The sequence below is a fragment of the Amblyraja radiata genome, chromosome 1 (genome assembly GCF_010909765.2).
Source record: "Amblyraja radiata isolate CabotCenter1 chromosome 1, sAmbRad1.1.pri, whole genome shotgun sequence".
NCBI classification, from domain to species: domain Eukaryota; kingdom Metazoa; phylum Chordata; class Chondrichthyes; order Rajiformes; family Rajidae; genus Amblyraja; species Amblyraja radiata.
The window spans coordinates 77,824,003-77,843,696 of record NC_045956.1 but is presented as its reverse complement, the minus strand read 5'-3'; the positions used below and the strand labels follow the sequence as shown (position 1 = coordinate 77,843,696).

General features: G+C 42.4%; 1 protein-coding gene across 18 annotated transcripts in view; it reads left to right on the top strand.

The window, feature by feature from the left end:
- Positions 1-19,694, top strand: part of col25a1 (collagen type XXV alpha 1 chain) — a 654,016-nt gene that overhangs the window by 602,912 nt on the left and 31,410 nt on the right. For 13 of the 18 annotated variants that reach the window (XM_033025377.1, XM_033025353.1, XM_033025321.1 and 10 more), the window contains 3 exons: positions 4,433-4,483; positions 10,868-10,894; positions 15,152-15,232. In XM_033025377.1, coding sequence (XP_032881268.1) covers positions 4,433-4,483; positions 10,868-10,894; positions 15,152-15,232 — 159 coding nt within the window. The remainder of the gene's footprint in view (positions 1-4,432; positions 4,484-10,867; positions 10,895-15,151; positions 15,233-19,694) is intronic. The other 5 variants (XM_033025413.1, XM_033025394.1, XM_033025454.1 and 2 more) reach the window with 1 other exon arrangement.

Sequence of the window (19,694 nt, the reverse complement as noted above, 5' to 3'; positions counted from 1 at the left end):
AAAAACAACACTCGATAAGTGGAAGGCATTTAAAAATGAAAATGCAATTATATTAGTTCAGATTCAATCATAGTGAGATTAGGGAACCTTAGTTAACAAAGAAAAGGGTTTGAACAGGCAAAGAGGGATTTTGATAGACAAATGGTTGGGCAAAGGTCAGAGATGAAAAAAACATCCATCTGCCCATCAAAACCTCCCTCTTCTGTGTTGACCTATTACCTGCCATGCTTTGCCCTGCCCCAGCTCTCTTCCCTCCCCCCCCCCCTACAATCACTCTGAAGAAGGGTCCCAACCCGAAACATCACCTTTCCATGTTCTCCAGGATTGTGTTGAGTTACTCCAGCACTTTGTGTCTTTTTTTGTAAATCAGCATCTGCAGCTCCAAGTTTCTACAAGAAGAAGAAAGCATATGTCAAGTATGAGAAATTATTATCAAGTGAGATAGGTGTCGGATGCCATTTATTGCTGAGGAATGTGAAGTGTTCATTATTGGTAGGAAGAATAAGAAGAGGGAATATAAACTAGAGGGCACAGTTCTAAAGTTGGTGCAGGAACAGAGCAAACTGATGGTGTAGGTGCACCGTTCAGTGAAAATGGTAGGACATTGAAAAAGTTGTTTAAAAGCATATGAGAGCCTGGGCTTTATAAAAAAAAAAAAGAGGCACAGAAGAAGAAGTAAGAAAGTTGTGCTGAATGTTTAGTTCTGGTTCTGCCACAATTAGAGTAATGTACCCTTTAGTTTATACTGGACTAAGTGGGATCCGTCGGGTCCCTGTCACACGGGAGGCCTGGTCCCCCAACGCAACCCATTCCCCAACGCAATATTCCACCACTCACCCGTTCCCCAACGCAACCCGTTCCCCAACGCAATATTCGTTATATAGCCCCCAACTGCGTAGGCGCGGCACATTTCCCCTCATCCCCCAGCACTTCCTCCCCCTCCTCTTCACCCTCCCTTTTCTTTCCCCTCTCCTCCTCCCCTCCCCCAATCCCTCCCTCACCTCTCCCTCCTTCTCCTTTCCCCTATCCTTAGTCACTCCCTCCCTCCAGAACTCCTCTCCCCTCCCTACCCCCCTCCTTTCCCTCTATCTCCCACATCCCGCACTCCTCACCTCCCCAGGATCTCGAGGGTGCTGCTCCTTTCCCTCCTTGCATGCCCAGAGCATCAATGCCACCGCCCTCAGAGCCAGGTTCAGTGCCCAGGCCTCAGATCCTCAGCGCGGCCCCTACCCGCCCCGGAGACAGCCGCCTCCGCCCGCAGATGCAGCCCCAGCGTCAGCGCCAAGGCGGCAGGTCCCCGCGGGCACGGTGCGACAGTAAAATGGAGGTAATCATACCCGTGTCGTCGTTCTGAATTCTGGAAAAGCCCCACTGTGCAGGCGCGGCTGAGGACCCGTTGGGTGTCCTTTGTGACGCCAGTAGAGACGCGCACGGAAACCCTCCCCCAACTGCGCCTGCGCGGGTGGCGGCGCTGTTTTGTTAATTTAAGTTTTGCACGTTAATAACTTTTAAAATATACCATCAATCTGAACAAAACTTGTTTCATTTACACCACAGGACAATGGTGAGTAAGGTGGGCCAAAAAATGTAGTGCTATCGTGTACCGTCTTTGCACAAATAGAAGTACAACACAAACCTGCAAACAAACAAAATATAGATTGCATCTTTTGGGTGACACGGTGGTGCAACGGTAGAGTTGCTGCCTCACAGCGCCTTACGGGTTCGATCCTGACTATGGATGCTGTCTGTTCCGGAGTTTGTACATTCTCCCCGTGACCTGCGTGGGTTTTCTTCAGGTACTCCGGTTTCCTTTCACACTCCAAAGATGTACAGGTTTGTAGGCTAATTGGCTTCAGTTAAATTGTCCCTAGTGTGTGTAAGATAGTGTTGGTGTGCGGGGATCGCTGGTCGGCGCATTTCTGTGCTGTATCTCTAAACTAAACTAAATCTCCAACCTCGCCTACTCCATTCACTGTTCCCATGTGGTCTCCTCCACATCTGCAAGACCAAACGACCAAGTTGCAGAGTACCTGCACTTGAGAGAACCTATCTACAATAGCCACACTGACCTCCCGGTTGCATTCCCCTTCCCATTCCAACACCAACCTTCTATCCTTGGTATTATTCATTGCAACATGAAGAAAAACTAATCATATTCTGCCAGGCTAGACTACAACCCAATGACATGAAAATAAAAATGTCCAGTTTTAGGTTCACCTCATCTGGTCTGTTCACCCCTCCCCCCAACCTCTCTCTTTCTGACCTCCCCTGGTCTTCTTTTTGTTCCTGTACCCTTTCCTGTAGTTCCCCATAATGTCCCCCTGTATTGGCCTATTTCCTGGTTCCCTACTCTACACACAGTTCACCCGCTCCCCACAGCACCGCTCCCCCATCTATTCTTGGTTCCATTTGCCATTCACCAGTTCCCTAATGGATCCTTCTCAGATCCCAGCACTGGCAGCCTCCGTGTTCCTGCTCATCCTCTTCCAGTAACTGATTAGTTTAGTTTAGAGCTACAGCATGGAAACAGCCCTACAGCTCACCATATCCATGACCATTGATCTGCTAGTTCTATGTTACCCTACTTTTTCATCCACTCCCTACACACTAGGGGAAATTTATAGAGGCCAATTAAGTTACAAACCGCACATCGTTGGGATGTGGGTGGAAAGCATAGCACCCAGAAGAAACCCATGCAAACAAAGGGAGAACATGCAAACTCCAGACAAATGACATGTTAGGTCGGAATTGAACCTGGGTCTCTAGCGTTGTGAGGCAGCAGCATTACCAGCTGTGCCACTGTGCCATCTCCACCCTCACACTCCTCAACGCACTCCACCTACCTCCTTTTTTGCTTTTTTACCTTTTCTTCTTTCTGCCACCATCCACCTGATACCAGCCTCTGCCTCCCTGCGCTATCCACCTCCCACCCCTTCATAGCTCCATATGTCTGTCATCCTTCACTGGTCCACTAATATCCTCTTGCATTTGTCTCAGCGCTCTGTGTCTTCTCTCTATACCAACCACCTTCTCTCTCCACTCTCGGTCCTGAGCCAGGGTTTTGACCCAGACATGTCGACGACTCCTTCCCCCACCCCACAGATTCTGCTCAACCCAGACTTCCTCCAGCAGAGTGTGTGTTGGCAGCTTGGTCATAGATGCAACACCTGTCCCTATACCTTCTCCATCGATTCTGTCCAGGGACCCCGACAGTCCTTTAAGGTTAGGCAGAGGTTCATTTGTACCTCCTCCAACCTCATCTACTGTATCCGTTGTTCAAGATGTGGACTCTTTTTCATCGGCAAGACCAAACGCAGATTGGGCGATCGTTTCGCGGAACACCTTCTCTCAGCCCGCCTGGACTTACCTGATCTCCCGGTTGCTGGACACTTTAATTCTCCTTCCATTCCTCCACAGACCTTTCTGTCCTCGGGCTCCTCCATTGTCAGAGTGAGGCTAAACGCAAATTGGAGAAACTGCATCTCATATTTCGCTTGGGCAGCTTACAGCCCAGTGGTATGAATATTGATTTCTCTCACTCCAGGTAGCCTCGGCATTCCCTCTCTCTCTATCCATCACCCACCCAAGTCACACTAGCTTCTCATTTTCACCCTACAAACAGCTTACAATGATACAATCCTGTATCATTATTACTTTTTTGCACATCTTCCATTCATTGTTCTTTATCTCTCCTCATCACCGTCCATATCTCTCGTTTCCCTTGTCCCTAACCAGTCTGAAGAAGAGTCTCGACCCGACCCATTCCTTCTCTCCAGAGATGCTGTCTGTGTTACTCCAGCTTTTGTGTCTTTCTGCGGTTTAAGCCAGCACCTTCCTACACAATTCTGTTTCAATTTGTGCACCAGTGTGCGGAAATTTGATTGTGTGAGCAAGTTCCCACAGGTAGTACTTGCTCCATGTGTAAAATGTGAACAATAAGGAAAAGTAACATGGGTTGCTCTACATTTGTTGAGCCAATCAGTTTGTACTCTGCAAGGGTGGCATGCTGGGCTGGGTGACATGGTGGCGCAGTGAGTAGGCCTGCTGCTTCACAGCTCCAGTGACCCAGCTCCAATCCTGGCTTCAAGGCACTGTTTATCTTCAGTTTGCACGTTCTCCTTGTGGGTGTCCTCCAGGTGCTCCGATTTCTTCTCACATCCCAAAGACGTGTAGATAGGTGGATTAATTTGCTGCTGTAGTCTGCAGGTGTACGGATCAGAGAAGCATTGATGGGAATATGGGGAAAATAAAATTGTTACTCCAGTTTCCAGCATCCGCAGTCTCATGTGTCCCTGTTCTTTTTATATTGTTCCTGGACAACAACAAAACACGTCATTTAAATGTAATATTGCAGTTTGCCAGGTGGGGTTTCAGGTTTACTTTGCCGACGGCTTGCTCACTGCCTTACATGATCCATTATCTATTTATGCAGATTGCCGGACCCCCAGGCCCCACTGGCTCACAAGGCCCACCAGGTCCAATGGTAAGTCACAGTTACTGCTCTGAGAGTCTCTTGTTCCATTCCTGTTATTGAAAGGTCTGAGAGTTTCTTTAAAAAACACATGTCATCTGAGTTTGTTCTCAGAGCTGGGAACTTGAACTCTTTGATTCAATGGAATCTTGCATTTTCTCTGTATGTAAAAGCTTGCCAAAACAATATTTGCCCAGAGTTTGCTGGACGGGAAATAAGTCATTCCTGGGCTTTACAATGCACATCTGTTCTTCCACACCATTGTCCTCCAAACCATTATCCAAAATGTAATTGCAGCAATATGCACAAAGTCACATTACATTGAGGCATGACAAGGTACTGGTAGCCTGCTTGCTTCAGCAGCTGTAAGAATAATGTGTTCAAATGTCTCTCCTGGTGTGGTCTTAAGGCTAGTCAAAGGTTCAGAATGAACACCAGGATGATACAATTTTTTTCTATATTACACAGGTTGAGTGGTTGGTGAACATGCACACAATGCTGCTGTCGACAGCTAGAATCTCTTGAGGAATACAAAGGATGTAGGATTACACTTAAGAAGGAAATGTGTGATCCCTCATAGATAAGATAAAGTATTCTATCAATCTATAAGAGTAAAAGGCTAGCAAGTTGGAGAATAGATCGCTTTAAGGATCAAAGTGGCGATATATGTGTGGAGCCATGGGAAATGTGTACGGTCTTAAATTAATATTGTACAGGTCTGTATTGACCATGGAGAAGGACGTGGAAGCTCATGAGGTCACTGGAAGGTACAGTGATATCCTGGAGCATGTTCCATATCTCAGCAAGGGAAGCAAGGAAGGAGATTTCCGAGACCATGTCAAAAATATTTGTATCTTTGTCAGCTGCAGTTGTGGTAGAGGAGAACTAGGGGGATTGCAAGGGAACTGCAAGCCATCAGTGATGGGAATGTTACTGGAAACATTTCCGAGAGACAGGATTTATTCACCTTTGGAAAGGCTAGGGCTGATTAGCAATAGTCAGTATAACTATATTCATGGGAGATCACATCTAACAATTTTGATATTTGTGAAGAGGTGACCAAGTGGATTGTCGAGGGCAGGTCAATAGATATTGTCTTCATGAACATTGTCAAGGTCTTCGATAAGGTCCTGCATCACAGGCTGGTCCAGAAGGTGAGATTGCACGGGATGTAGGATGAGCTAGCCATCTGAATACAAAATTGGCTTTGTGATCAGAGGCTGAGGGTGATAATAGAAAGTTGATTTTCTAAAGGAGACGTATGACCAGTGGGTGCGACACAGGATTCGATGCTGGGTCCTCTGTTGTTTGTCATATGTATTATTAATTTGGATAGGAATAAATGTGACATGATAATGAGGATAAGAATTAAAGTGACATGATTAATATGTTTGCGGATGACACAAACATTGGTGGCATTTTGGACAATGGTGAAGATTTTCCAAGTTTACATCAGGACCCAGATTAACTGAGAAAGTGAGTAAAGGAATGGCAAGTGTAATTGAACTCGGATAAATGCCATTAGATGCATTTTGGGAACATAAACCAGGCAGATCTTATACAGTGAATGTCAGGGCCCTGGGAAGTGCTTAAACAAGGAACCGCAGATGCTGGTCAATACACAAAAGGACACAAAGTGCTGGAGTAACTCAGCAGATCAGGCAGCAACTCTGGAGAACATGGATGGACTACATTTTGGGTTGAGACAGAAGGGTCTCAACCCTAAATATCACTTAAGCATGTGCTCCAGAGATGCTGTCTGACCTGTTGAGTTACTCCACCACTTTGTGTCCTTTTGACCCAAACTAGAATAGTGAAAGGCTTGGATAGAGTGGATGTGGAGAAGATGGTTCCATTAGTGGGAGAGTTTAGGGCTAGAGTTCATAGCCTCATAATGAAAGGATGTTCTTTTAGGAAGGAGATGAGGAGAAATGTCTTTAGTCAGAGGGTAGTGTATATGTAGAATTTGTTGCCACAGAAGGCTGTGGAGGTCAAGTCAGTGGATATTTTTATGGCAGAGATAGATAGATATTTTATCAGTACAGGTGTCAGAGGTTATGGGGAGAAGGCATGAGAATGGGTTTAGGAGGGAGAGATAGATCAGCCATGATTGATCTGACAGTGGATCTGAGGGGTACATTTTTCACACAACGAGTAGTTGGCAGCTGGAATGAGCTGCCAGAGCAGGTGCTGGAGGCAGCAACAGCAACAACATTCAAGAGATATCTGGACAGGTACATATAGGAGCAAGGCATAGAGGGATATGGAATTAACACAGGCATGGATTCATATAGATCAGCATGATGGTTGAAAAGGGCATTGAAGGCTGAAGGGCTGTACAAATCTATGACTGTATTGGAGAAAAGAAAAGTTAGTAATAGTTATCGGTCTTTGTCTTTGTTATAAACTTTTCATTTTGATACAGTTTAGCCGTATCCAAAGACGTTTTCACCAAGCTTGCCATAAAAAGCACATTTCTGTACTGACATGCTGTTGACACATCTGAGGGAAAAAGTTAATAACAACTTTAGAAGTGGAAATCGAAGAGTCCTGAAATAGAACGCTTGTTGAAGCAGGATGCAGCAACAGATAGGCCCACCTCATACAGCATCAAAGTTGGGTGAAGATGGATAGACAAGTTACGCACTGACGATCACTAAAAGAGCATTTCTGTGATCAGGAAATAGTAGTTAGGTACAAGATACAAGATACATTTATTTGTCACATGTGCCAGATGGCACAGTGAAATGTGATTACCATACTGCCATACAATAAAAATAAAGTACACAACACACGATAGAGTTCAACATAAAACCATCCCCACACAGCAGAATCAAAGTTTCTCACTGTGAGGGAAGGCACCAAAGTCAGTCCTCTTCCTCTAATGTTCCCCAATGTTCACCCGTGGTCGGGGCCTCCCCGAGCCCTCTGCAGTCGCCACTACGGGCGGCCCGATGTTCAGGCCCACTCGCCGGAGTGATGTAAGTCTGACGTCGGATCTGGGGGACATCCTCAGTGGCCTGGACATCAGAGTAGGCCCCCTCCTACCGGAGTCCGCGGCTCCCAAAGTCCGCAGGCCGTGCTGGGCGGAGATGCAACACTGGCGGCCCTCGGCAAAAGGCCCCAGGACTCCGCGATGACGGTCAGCGCCGCCCGCGTTGGAAGCTCTCCCAAACCGCAGCTCCACGATGTTGGAGTAGTGGCCCAACGCTCCGGAGCTCCAAACGGCGATCCATGTAGACATCGCCCGCTCCGCGGTGAATTCAGCGCTGCGCCGCCGCTGTTGCAGCTCTGGTCCATTCCCGGTCCCCGGCAGGAAAGGCCGCTCCGATCCAGGTGGTAGGCCGCGAGGAGGGGGGCGAGGACGCGACTCGGAGAAATAATCGCATCCCCGCCAGGAAGCCAGTTTCCCCCTTACCCTGCCCCACTCCCCCACATAGAAAAGTTAAAGTTTCCTCCACAAACAGACTTTAAACTAACTAAAAAATGTTTTAAAGATTGAAAAGACAAACAGGCTGTAGGCAGAGGCTGCCGTCAATGCGGCGCCCCTAGTGATACACTCTACTTCATGAGGCTGTTCAGGTATTTGTTAGATTCTTTTTTTTTTTAAATTAAATATTTAATTGGTGGGAAGATGAGAATAATTGAACAGTTCCTCCCTATGAAATTCTGAGAACGGCTGGCCAAGATGATCTTTTCAGAGTAAAGTAACAGTAGAGAGGGATCTACGCTCCAGCTACCCTTCCAAAAGTGCCTGTCATCAGTCCAAATTAGCTTTGATTAAAACTTCAGTGGTATTCCTACATTGAAATAAGCGAAAAATTGGCTGATGGACGTTGACTGTTTTTAGAGTTTGGTCCACCATTTGAAAGGACCATGCAGATCCCTATGTTAACACAGTAGCTGCCGGCAGCCTTGGCTACTACAAATTCACCACTCTCAGAGGTGACACCTTTAACTGACCCAAATTCAGCAGCTTCTTGGGCATCCTGGGGTCTTCACAATTCCTGCTGAAGGCTTGGTGCAAATTATGGTTATAAATGTGCATCTCTCGAAGTTAAATTCCTTTCATTTTTTTTTTTGCACCTACTTACTTTATTTTATCAATTTCTCTACTTGGACCCTGAATCTTTCTGTCCATTCACAATTTCTAACATCTCCAATTAAAAAACTCTCTGATCTATGTTCCTTTGGCCCAAACTCCCCCATTGAGTTCCATCAGGCACAGCTTTGTATCCTGAGATATATTCAATGGACTTGGGCTTTCTGAAAGTTGTGGGTTTGAATATGTTAAAAACAGTCATTTGCCTTCAGGTTCAAATTAGATAAAGAAAATAGGAACTAAAATGTAACTAATTCCATTGGGTATTATCTCACATTTTATACTTTTGTGAATTCATAGTATTTAAATGTTGTTTGAACTAATATTTGCACGGTCGTCAGAATAGACATTTCTGGAGATTACAACCAGGAATGCAGTCTATTCTTCTGTTGTTTCCCACATTAAAAAGTGGGTTTATATTGTCCAATGCATCAACTCCCTTGTTTTGAGAGATTTTGAACAGTTTGTGTTTTCTATATAGGAGCCAGATCCTGCTCAGATTAATGAGATGGAATAACTGGGCAGGTCAAAATCAGGGTTAATGTCAGAGATTGTGGATGCAGGCTGCAGGGCATGATTTAAATGCATTTTAGACATGAGCAAGGTGATGCATCAAAGCCAATTTTCCATGGGGAAAATAGAGCCAAGAGCAAACAGGAGGAAACAAGGTTTAAAATGAACATAGTGCAGACAGTATTGAAGAAACTGAAAAATGGAAATGAAAAGGCAAACTCGTGATTGAAAGGCTGTGAGTCATCTTGTCCACATGAGGAATAATATGTGGTATGTAGCTCAGGAATCTGTGGCAGAAGCTGTGGCACTGTACTGAGGATTATCTAGCTTTGCTGGAATATTAGGTGGTATTCTAAGCTAGGAAGAAGAATTGTGCAGATGAGTGGAAAGAAATGATAATATTTGTGGAAAATGGCAGATAGGTGGGAAGTCCAGCTGAATGAGGAACAGCGAAGATATCGTACCAAGAAATGAAGAATACCCTAAAGAGAAAGAACCTTCAGAAAATGCAGAATGCTGTCTGCTTTATTTAATATCTTTTCTGCCACGCATCCGTCGCCTCACAAGAACTTGTCTTCTGAGGCAATAGATGTGCAGCTAAAAGGATCCTGAATAAAGCAGATAGCATTCTACATTTCACACAAAGTGTTTTGGGATTTCTGGTAATCCTATGCAATGAGAAGGAAGAAAAACAAGTGGCTTTGCGTAAATTATGTTTAGAAAAACTATTGTAGAGTTGATCCTGGTTCTTTGGATGTTTAATTCACAGGACAAATGTCTGAGAGAATTAGATTAGTTTTCAGATAGGGTGCTTGAACCAGTATGTGTTGACAGGGAATGATAGTTAAACATTCTAGCAACTGCTCAAATTCATCACTGACTCTGGACAATTGAACACAGCACTGCCGTGTCAAGTTAGGCTGCTGGTTTCTGTTTTTGGGTGACAGCTAGCCAGATGAATTGAGGGCTAATGCTCAAGTCAGTCAGAAGAGAGAGAAAACAGAAGACCCGGGATTAAGAAGGGGGTTCTGTTCTCAATTTAAGCTCAAAAGATTCAGATTCAGATTAGTTTATTGTCATATACACCAGTGTGCAATGAAATTCCTTGTTCACAAGAAGCTCATTGAGTACATGGTATATGTGGTAATGATAGATATAACAATAAATACAAAGACAAATGCAAAATAACAGAATGGTGCAAAGATTGTAGTGCAATCTTAAACAGCAGAATGGTGCAGGGGTTCAGTTAGTTTTTAACCAGCATTGGCACAGAGGGGTAGATCATCGTTGTGGAGTACCATAGTGAATTCATTTGTTTCTTCATGAATAGGGAGCAAAGTGAATGGAATCATTGGAGTCAATTTAAAAGTTTGGTTGGTGGGTGGGTAGAGTGTGCAAGGAGGTAACAAAGAGGCATGAAGCCATTTGCAGATGGGACCTATAAGCTGGTGGCCTCCAGTGATCTGGCTGCTTTTAGACCTGCCCCATCCAGGTCTCCCAAACAATTATTGGAGAGGGTCTCTGCTGTTGTGCTGCCTGTAAGCAGGCTTGGAAATCATAAGGTGTCTCCAACCAGCAGGTTCAAATAATTATCTCTGATGTGCCCTAAGGAATTTTTATTGACCTCCTTTTTCACATCTACATATTTAAAAGACAACCTGATAAATATTTGAAAGCACAGAGGTGATAAAGCCTGAAGGCCTTGATTGCTTTAGCATCAGAGAATTACTGGACTGTTGAGATATTTACTAATTTCCTTCATCTTCATTCTGTTTCAACAGGGACCACATGGCCTTCCAGGACCTAAGGTAAATCATCAGAAAAAGTCTAAGGAGATCTAGTAAACTGACAAGTAATGATGACTTAAATTTGTCTCCATGCTCTTTGTTAAAATTAGCTATGCATGCTATATGTCACTTATTTGACTAATTAATGTTGATTTTATGTTGTAGCATCTTTAAACCTGTAAGTTCTGGCTGCAGAACAAGTGTTTACTTTGCACTTTACCAAATTTAATAAGATCCTTGAGGACAACTGAGATACCATGACACAGGATTACATTTTAATCGATCCATTATCTGCTGAGCTTTTGTTGCTTTTCGTTGAGCGGAGATGGATTTGTTAGTCAAACCCCTGAACTGCCACAAAGCAAGGCCAACACATGATCATGCAAGTGTATTGCAGAGATGGTGATTTCTGTGAGGTTCAGCAAATCCCCAAGCTTCGTAAAGTCACGTGGGTACCAAGGCAGGGTTTGCACCCAGTGACTATCATAAAATCCTGTCAGTAACATTGGACTAGGCATTGTATTAAAAGGTTAACCACTCGTTTCTGGGATCTAGAGCTGCAGTTCACTTGCTGATGCCCATTAACTGAAGTCCACGTTCATTCTATGAAATTATCATGATTCCCACCTCATCAAGGAGAGTTTGGTCAATTTTATTGAGGTCCCCCCCCCCCCTAATATTTAAGAATATAAGGCATAAAACAACCTTCAGTTGTGTGCAGGAAAGAACTGCAGATGCTGGTTTAAATCGAAAGTAGACACAAAATGCTGGAGTAACTCAGCGGGACAGGCAGCGGGAAGGAATGGGTGACGTTTCAGGTCGAGACCCTCCTTCAGACTGATGTCAATGGAGGGGGCGGGACAAAGATAGAATGATGTCGGAAATAGTAAGACTATTAGGAGAACTGAGAAGGGGAGGAGATGGAGAGGGAAAGCAAGGGCTATCTGAAATTAGAGAAGTCAATGTTCATACCACTGGGGTGTAAACGTCAGTTCTGTGCAACAGGTATCATTGTCACTAAATGAGGGAAAGTCATATGGATCTCAATCAAGTGTTGTAAATAGCCACTTGTGTCATGTTCATGTTGGGAGAGCTCTGCGTTGCATCTGGCACAAGCCTTCTCTGACAGCGCTCTGTTTTGTCACTGGATGCAGAACAGAAAGCTGAAGTGTATTTCATCACAACTCTCAGTTCTTCCAATACAAACACTTCTAAAACTAAAGATTATCCTACTTGCAATACATGAACTTATGGGTTTAAAGTGATCACCACACAAAAGGTATTACTGAAGATTTCTGTGCATATGTCAATGTGTTATTTCTCCAGTCACACACATCGTGATCAGAACACAGAGCAGCATTATCAAAAAATACATCCTTTGTAAGTTGTAGGACAATTGTAAAGAGGGCTTTGGAATAAATAAAGATAAATTTAGTAGGAAGTTTGGTAACCAGAAGATATGCTCCTAAAACAATAGATAAAAGGTTTTGAAGGAGAGAATTTTGGTGTTAATGTAACAAATGGTTACAATCTGGAATCACTGCATGAAAAGATGATGAAAGCAAATTCAAAAATAGCATCAAAGGGGAATTGGACAAATATGAGATATAACTAATTGGATGTATCGTGGGATTGGAACGAAATTGATTGCTCTTTACAAATGCTCAAGTCACAATGGGAAAAGGGGACATTTTCTGTGCCGTATTCATTCCATGACTGTGATCCCAATAGACCGTCTATCTGGGTTCACCACACACAGAGCAAAGTAATTGGAATGGTATCAAACAGACTGATCATCGATGTAGCAAGGAATAGATTAGATCTGTCCTGGATCGTCCATCTCAATAAGTCTGGCAAAACAAGACTGGTTAAGTTATTATCGATTATTATCGACTCAGAGGGCAAGATCTATCGACCACCATCCTAGACCCCTTCATTGTCATTCCAGTGTCTATCCCATCTTATCAACAGGCCAGAACCAAGAACTGTGTTGTAAAGTCATAAGGTCAGAAGTGATAGGAATAGAATTAGGCCATTCGACTCATCAAGTTTACTCCGCCATTCAATTATGGCTGGTCTATCTCTCCCTCCTAACCCCATTCTCCTGCCTTCTCCACATAACCTCTGTCACCTGTACTAATCAAGAATCTAACTTTCTTTGCCACAAAAATGTCAATTGACTTGGTCTCCACAGCCTTCTGTGGCAAAGAATTCCACAGATTCACCACCCAGACTAAAGAAATTTCTCCTCATCTCCTTCCTAAAAGAACGTCCTGTTGTACCAGAAACTCCTCAAACTTGACTCAACATCCTATCATGTCCACCAGTTTCACTTAAACAAACAAACCTTTATTGATTATTGGATTCCTCTCAAGCCCTCAATCCTCACCCGCTGCTCTCCCACCGCTCCCTCCAAATTCTATCTCTCCCTATTGTATACTTATGCAACACTGACAGCAACATCAAGCTCAGGACAGAATTAACTGGCTAGTTGTGTATTGGTTGCCAAGCTGGCCTGGGGCTGTGTTGGAAACCAGTGGAATAAATGACTTGGTCATATTCTTACCCACTTATCTATCATACTCACATCTGTACAGCCCAAACTAGCAGGAGTGGTTATGATTATGAAGACGTTCATCTTCAAAGTGGGGACAGGCTCAAACATGTCACGTGTTATTGTGCCGGTTAAGGTGGGGTCAAACATTCCAAAACTAGGCCTCTGTATTGGCACTGTGAGCAATCAAAGACAGATGCCACAACATCTGTGATGGCAAGGTCTGATACGTTCCTCACTCCCCCATCAGTGTTAAGCTAGTAGACCAGCCCTCATTCACTGAGGCTGTAGAATGTGATGTCCGCAAAACAACTCCAAAGATGTACAGGTTCATAGGTTAATTGGCTTGGTATAAGTGTAAATTGTCCCTAGTGTGTGTAGGATAGTGTTAATTTACGGGGATCACTAGTCGGTGCGGACTCGGTGGGACGAAGGGCCTGTTTCCGCGCTGTATTTCTAAAATTAAAACTAAAACTAAATATTTGTTCCAAATATACTTTTGAAAGAGGCGTTGAGCTGTTGCCATTACAATGCAGAGCCACCTGCAGATAGAGTATAGACCAGGTGTGCGACCAGTCATTCATTTAGCCAGTCATTTGAAGCTAATCCATCACTAGTATTCATTCTGCCTTAAAGCAGAAGTGAGCAGTTCACTTTCGGTCCGGTTCATAGTATAATAATGTTATACATAACACCAAAACAAAAAGTTTTACAAAAAACACATTTTCCCTTTAAGTCCTCCTTAGTTTCAGTATTAATTAATGTGGCAGTTTTCTGCATCTGACATTTTAACAGAGACATAGATTAAGCTTATTAAGAGCTTTTTAGTTTAGTCTAGTTTAGTGTTTAGTTTAGATTAGTTTAGAGATACAACGTGGATACAGGCCCTTCGGCCCACCGAGTCTGCGCTGACCAGCGATCCCCGCACACTAACGTTATCCCACACACACTGGGGACAATTTACAATTATACCAAGCCAATTAACCTACATGCCTGTACGTCTTTGTATTGTGGGAGGAAACCAGAGCTCTTGGGAAAACCCACCCAGGTCACGGGGAGAATGTACAAACTCCATACAAACAACCATCAGTAGTCAGGGTCGAATCCAGGTCTCTGGCGCTGTAAGGCAGCGATTCTACCATTGCCACTCTTAACACAGCTCTTTGAATACAGGAAACAGGAAAAATCTGAAATGAACATACAAAGCTTTAACGCCCAATATTGCCAACAATACTGTAAGCTTTCACTTTATATTTGAACACTCGGTGTCCAAGGCTTTGGGGAAAATAACAGCCCACAGTCAGGAAGCTGACATAAGAAAATCTACTTAAGACCAAAAGAATGGTTGTCTTAGTTATTTCATCTGGAAGGAAGATAATGTTATCTTGAGCCAGTGAAATCCTGTACACTCTCAGGTGCAATCAACATAAATGTTAAAAGTATCTACAAAGAATTACATGTGATCCTCTTGGAAATATTTTCCTTCTTTGCTTAGATTCATAAAAAAGGAAGAAAATGTAATTTGCCTCCAAAATAGAATGAATATCAGTAATGCTAATACAGCGTAGAAGGATTGCAAAAGCATTGATCATTGCAGGGGGGAATACTGTAATACTTTGATGGATGCACAGGTATTTGCAGTAGCTTTTTGTGATTCATTTAAATGCATTTCTGTCCCAGCTTCAAAGTAGCAAAAAAAAGGTGGACTTTACTTTTACATTTAGGGTGAACCAGGGTTGAATGGTGTTAAAGGAGGGAAGGGTGAACCAGGTCAAAAAGGTGACAGAGGACCCCTTGGTCTCCCAGTAAGTAGATAACATTTAATACAGCTTACATCGTAAGAGTGCCAACATCTCTGGTTTACTCTGAGTAATACTAAAGAACAGATGAACCATGCTGGAGCAGAAACAAATCACTAACTCATTGTCACCCAGTTACATTGTGCGCTGTCTTATTAGATGCATTAACTGTTTTAATTGCAAATTAGTCATTTTTACAAATCACTCCTGCAATATATAGATGATAATTCTAAAAGATTAACAGTCATTATTGTCACTGTATGTACAAAATGTCCCGTCTTGTGATGTCTTGTATAGGTTTATTGTTTTTTAGCACATTTACTTAATTTAAATTGTTTAGAAGTACTTTGAGGATATTTCACAGACGCATTATATTTAACTTATTTTAAGAACATTTAGGCTATATTTTTCTCCTTTTGTTAGAGTTCATAGAAAGACCAATACAATATCCCTTTCACACTGATGATAAACATATGAGGGACAATATTAGCAACTGTCTTGTAGGCAGAGGAGATTATTTTAACTAGGCATCATGTTCGGCAAGGACATTGTGAGCTGAAGGGCCTGTTCCTGTGCTGTACTGTTCCATGTTCTATGCTCCTGCATTCTGCACACTGCCAGCAGAGGGCACTCATTACACATCTCCAATCACTACTGTATATTATTGCAATCGTTCCTCTAAATGTTATTCATATTTTATGGATAGAAATTGTTTTTTCTTACACCAATCTTGGGTGTAAAACTGGCTCAGAGAGGGACATTTTGGGAGACTAGCGACCAGCAACACAAAGACCTAGAACCATTTGACCTGACTTGCTGTGTATATTTGGTGGGATGTATTTCTTTTTGATGTAGTCTAATTTCAGATTAAAAGTAGCAACCTGAATTTATTGTAAGAATACTCTCTTCCCCCTGCCCTTCTCCATACATTAATATATGCTCTCCATACCATCGTGAAAATAAGGAACCCATGTGTTAGAATATCTGGCCCGACCCTTCTGCAGACTAATGGGACTAATGATACTAACGACAACCGTACAGAATTATGGTGAAACATAAGTGCAGCATATTATTCCTGATATTATATATATAGAAATATATAGAGAAATATTATATATAGTATATTGTCAAAAGCTTTTTTGTCGCATGCTAACCAGTCAGCAGAAAGACTATACATGATTACAATTGAGCTGTCCACAGTGTGCAGATACATGATGAAGGCAATGACATTTAGTGCAAGATAAAGTCCAGTACAGTCTGACTAAAGATAGCTCGAAGGTCTTCAATGAGGTAGACAGTAGTTCAGGACCGCTCTCTAGTTGGTGGTAAGATGGTTCAGTTGCCTGAAAATTGTCCCCAAAAATTAAATCCTGCAAAGAAATTGGGCTACCTCCCAGTGCAGAGCAGAGGTCAGGTTGGTTAGGTGGGGGCTGCATGTGTCACTACAAACAGTACTTTACAAGATCAATTCAGGCCAAAAGATGCATTACAGTTGCACCTAGCTCCAATGTACTCTGTCTGGACTAGACTTGGTCCTGGGACTTAGCTTCAAGCTGCTGCAAGTGAGTGGGCAGACAGCCAGAAATCTAATGCCAAGGAGGCTGGAACTAAATTAACCCCTTTCATCTACCACACATAACCTCGGTCCAATCCCAACCATCCTCCCGTTTGGACCTTCATGATAGACATAAGGCCAGGTTGCACATTCTATTGGTCCCTATTTTCATGAAGATACGAAATGGCGGTTGGGTGTGGGAGGTGGTGAATGTGGGACTTTAGAGCAAAGCTTTCCTATTTTCTCTAGAAACTAAACTGTATTAAACTGTATTAAATAAAAGATTAGAAGATAACAAACATATACTGGCAGTCATTTTGTGATTAAAGGTAAAAGGACATTACCATTTCTATTTTAAACCTTCGTCAGAACCAAGAACAAGAAGATCTCTAAAATTGAACTAAAATATAAAGGGTTAATAGTAAAAGTTGAGAGCCAATGAGTTTAATTACCAAAGTAGAAGCAAAGCTAATGAGGTTGTAATAGCCTGAGAATATTCTTGAGTTTTTGGTGAGATAAAGTAAAATGGCTTGAATTATTATTAAAAAAATAGGCAGCATCAATAAAAGTCCATTAAAAAGACATTAGTAATAAGACTGGAAAATGGATTAAAACATCATGGAAGATTGAAGAGCAGAAAAATAGTTTGAAATGTAAATTAAAGGGGTAAAATTGTTCTTGCAAGTGGGTATAAGTGTGTCCAGTGGTGGGATTGTATTATCAGTGGTTAGAGTGGTAAGGAGAGCCAAGCTGATGTAAGGAGAGCCAAGTTGATGTAAGGAGAGCCAAGTTGATGTAAGGAGCGCCAAGCTGATGTAAGGGCCAGTGAAGTGAAAGGTGGAAGTGTGGCTGATCAAATTATTGACAATATGAAGGAGAAGAAGAGAAATGAAGCAGATGTGATTGACCCAGAAACATGGAGATCTTAGCAAAGGAAATAAATTAAGTGCTTCTATGGAAATGACAGGCAATGGAGCAGCAACAGTAAAGAGAGGGAAACAGAGAGAAGGGATTACATCTTGCAGAAAATGAGATGTAAATAGACAGAGAGCAGGAAGCATCATCACCAACATTGTGCACATATTGGTGAGCCAGAGAATAAGGCTAAAACTGGAATAGACTCAAATATTTCCCAAATGACAATTGTAGCTGCAAAATCTATGCATTCCTATAACTTTTATATGGAAAGGAGTGAATGGACCTGAAAGACTATTCTATTGCATAAAGACCTACAGTCAAGAGAGGAGTGGTTGCATTAAGTTGGGCATTGAAGAAGAAAGATCTGTCATTTTCTAATTGAAGTACCTTGTCATTCCTTGGCAGAGATGATCATTCTTTTTTACACAACAAATTCTCCCTCAATTTGAAATACATTCATTTCTATTGCAGTTGTTGCAGTGAGTGCTATTTCTATGTTCACCAGTTTTTAATACTCTGTCTTACGCTTGAAATTTATCAGGAGTGGAATTGATCAGCAAACAATATGGGTTGTAATCAGGATTTGAGACAGGGGGTTGCAGGAGTGGTGCGGGTAGGGGGTCTTGGATGGGAGGACAGGTTGCATTTAGGGTCAAAGTGGAATTGGAGATAAAAAGGAAAGGTCAGTAGGGTTTGTGAGCATAAGGTCAACATTGGGTTGGGTATCCAATAAGGATTGGGGCTGAAGGCTGCAGGTGGGATGGTCAGGGCAGTGATCAGGGCCTTGCCTCAGGAGATTGAAGGCTTTCTGGAGGTAATTTACTGAACAATGCTGTAAAATAGCATTGTTCAGGGAGTGAATATATTTTGACATGTTTCCTGAATCTGAGGTTGGGACAGTCCCAGTAATGTGATTAGTCTCGTTGAGTTTCCAGAATGTTGCAAAACAACCCAGAAATATTTATTCACACATTTGTGTCTGAAAATTTGCATTTTCAATCGCATAGCATTGAAACCACTCTACACAATCATTGTTTTTTTAATGTTCTATCAATAATTTTTGCTATCTTTTCATTGTTTTGCTTGTTTTGTAGACACGCCCTTTTATGATAAGCTAGGGTGGGATAATTTCCAAGAAATCCATAATGATGAGGCTCTAGGTTGAAACATGTTTATTTGAATTCTTGGGTTATTTTATTGCTTATCACTGGGTGGATTCATTATTTTATTTCATTTCATTGATCTACATGTTGAAACAGGTGCTGTTCACAAGCAAGCAAAAAAAAATCACATGCATTTAAGCAGGAAAATTCATACTACTTGTAAAATACATTAGTGAGGCTGCATTTGGAGTATTGTGTTCTGTTTTGGTCACCCTGTGGTAGAAAGGATGTCATTAAGCTGGGAATGCAGGGAGATTTTGTCAGGACTCAAAGGCCCGAGCTATAGAATGAGGTTGGGCAGGTTAGGATTTTATTCCTTGGAGTGCAGGAGGCTAAGAAATTATCTTAACTTATAGAAGTGTATACAATTATGAGTGGAATAGATAGGATGAATGTCACAGAGCCTTTTACCCAGGGTAGGAGAATCAAAGAACAGGAAACAAATTCAGGGTGAGAGCATTTAATAGGAACCTGAGGGGTAACTTTTTCACTCAAAGGGTGGTGCTTATATGGAAGAAGTAGCCAGAGGTGATAGTTCATGCAAGTAATTTAACAGGTACACTTGGACAGGTACATTGATAAGAAAGCTTTGGAAGGATATGGGCCAAATGTGGGCAAATGGGACTAGCTTAGTTGGCATGGACGAGTTGGGCCGAAGGGCCTGTTTCCATGCTGTATGAGTTTATGAGCATTGTAGCAGTTGATGAAAGTCATTTATGAAAATGTATGTATGAAGTTTCCTATGAGCTCCAAATATAATCAAACTGTAAGTGTGTTCTTTATAAATACATTTACAGTGTAGTTATACTTGCTATACTGGGGAAGAATAGCC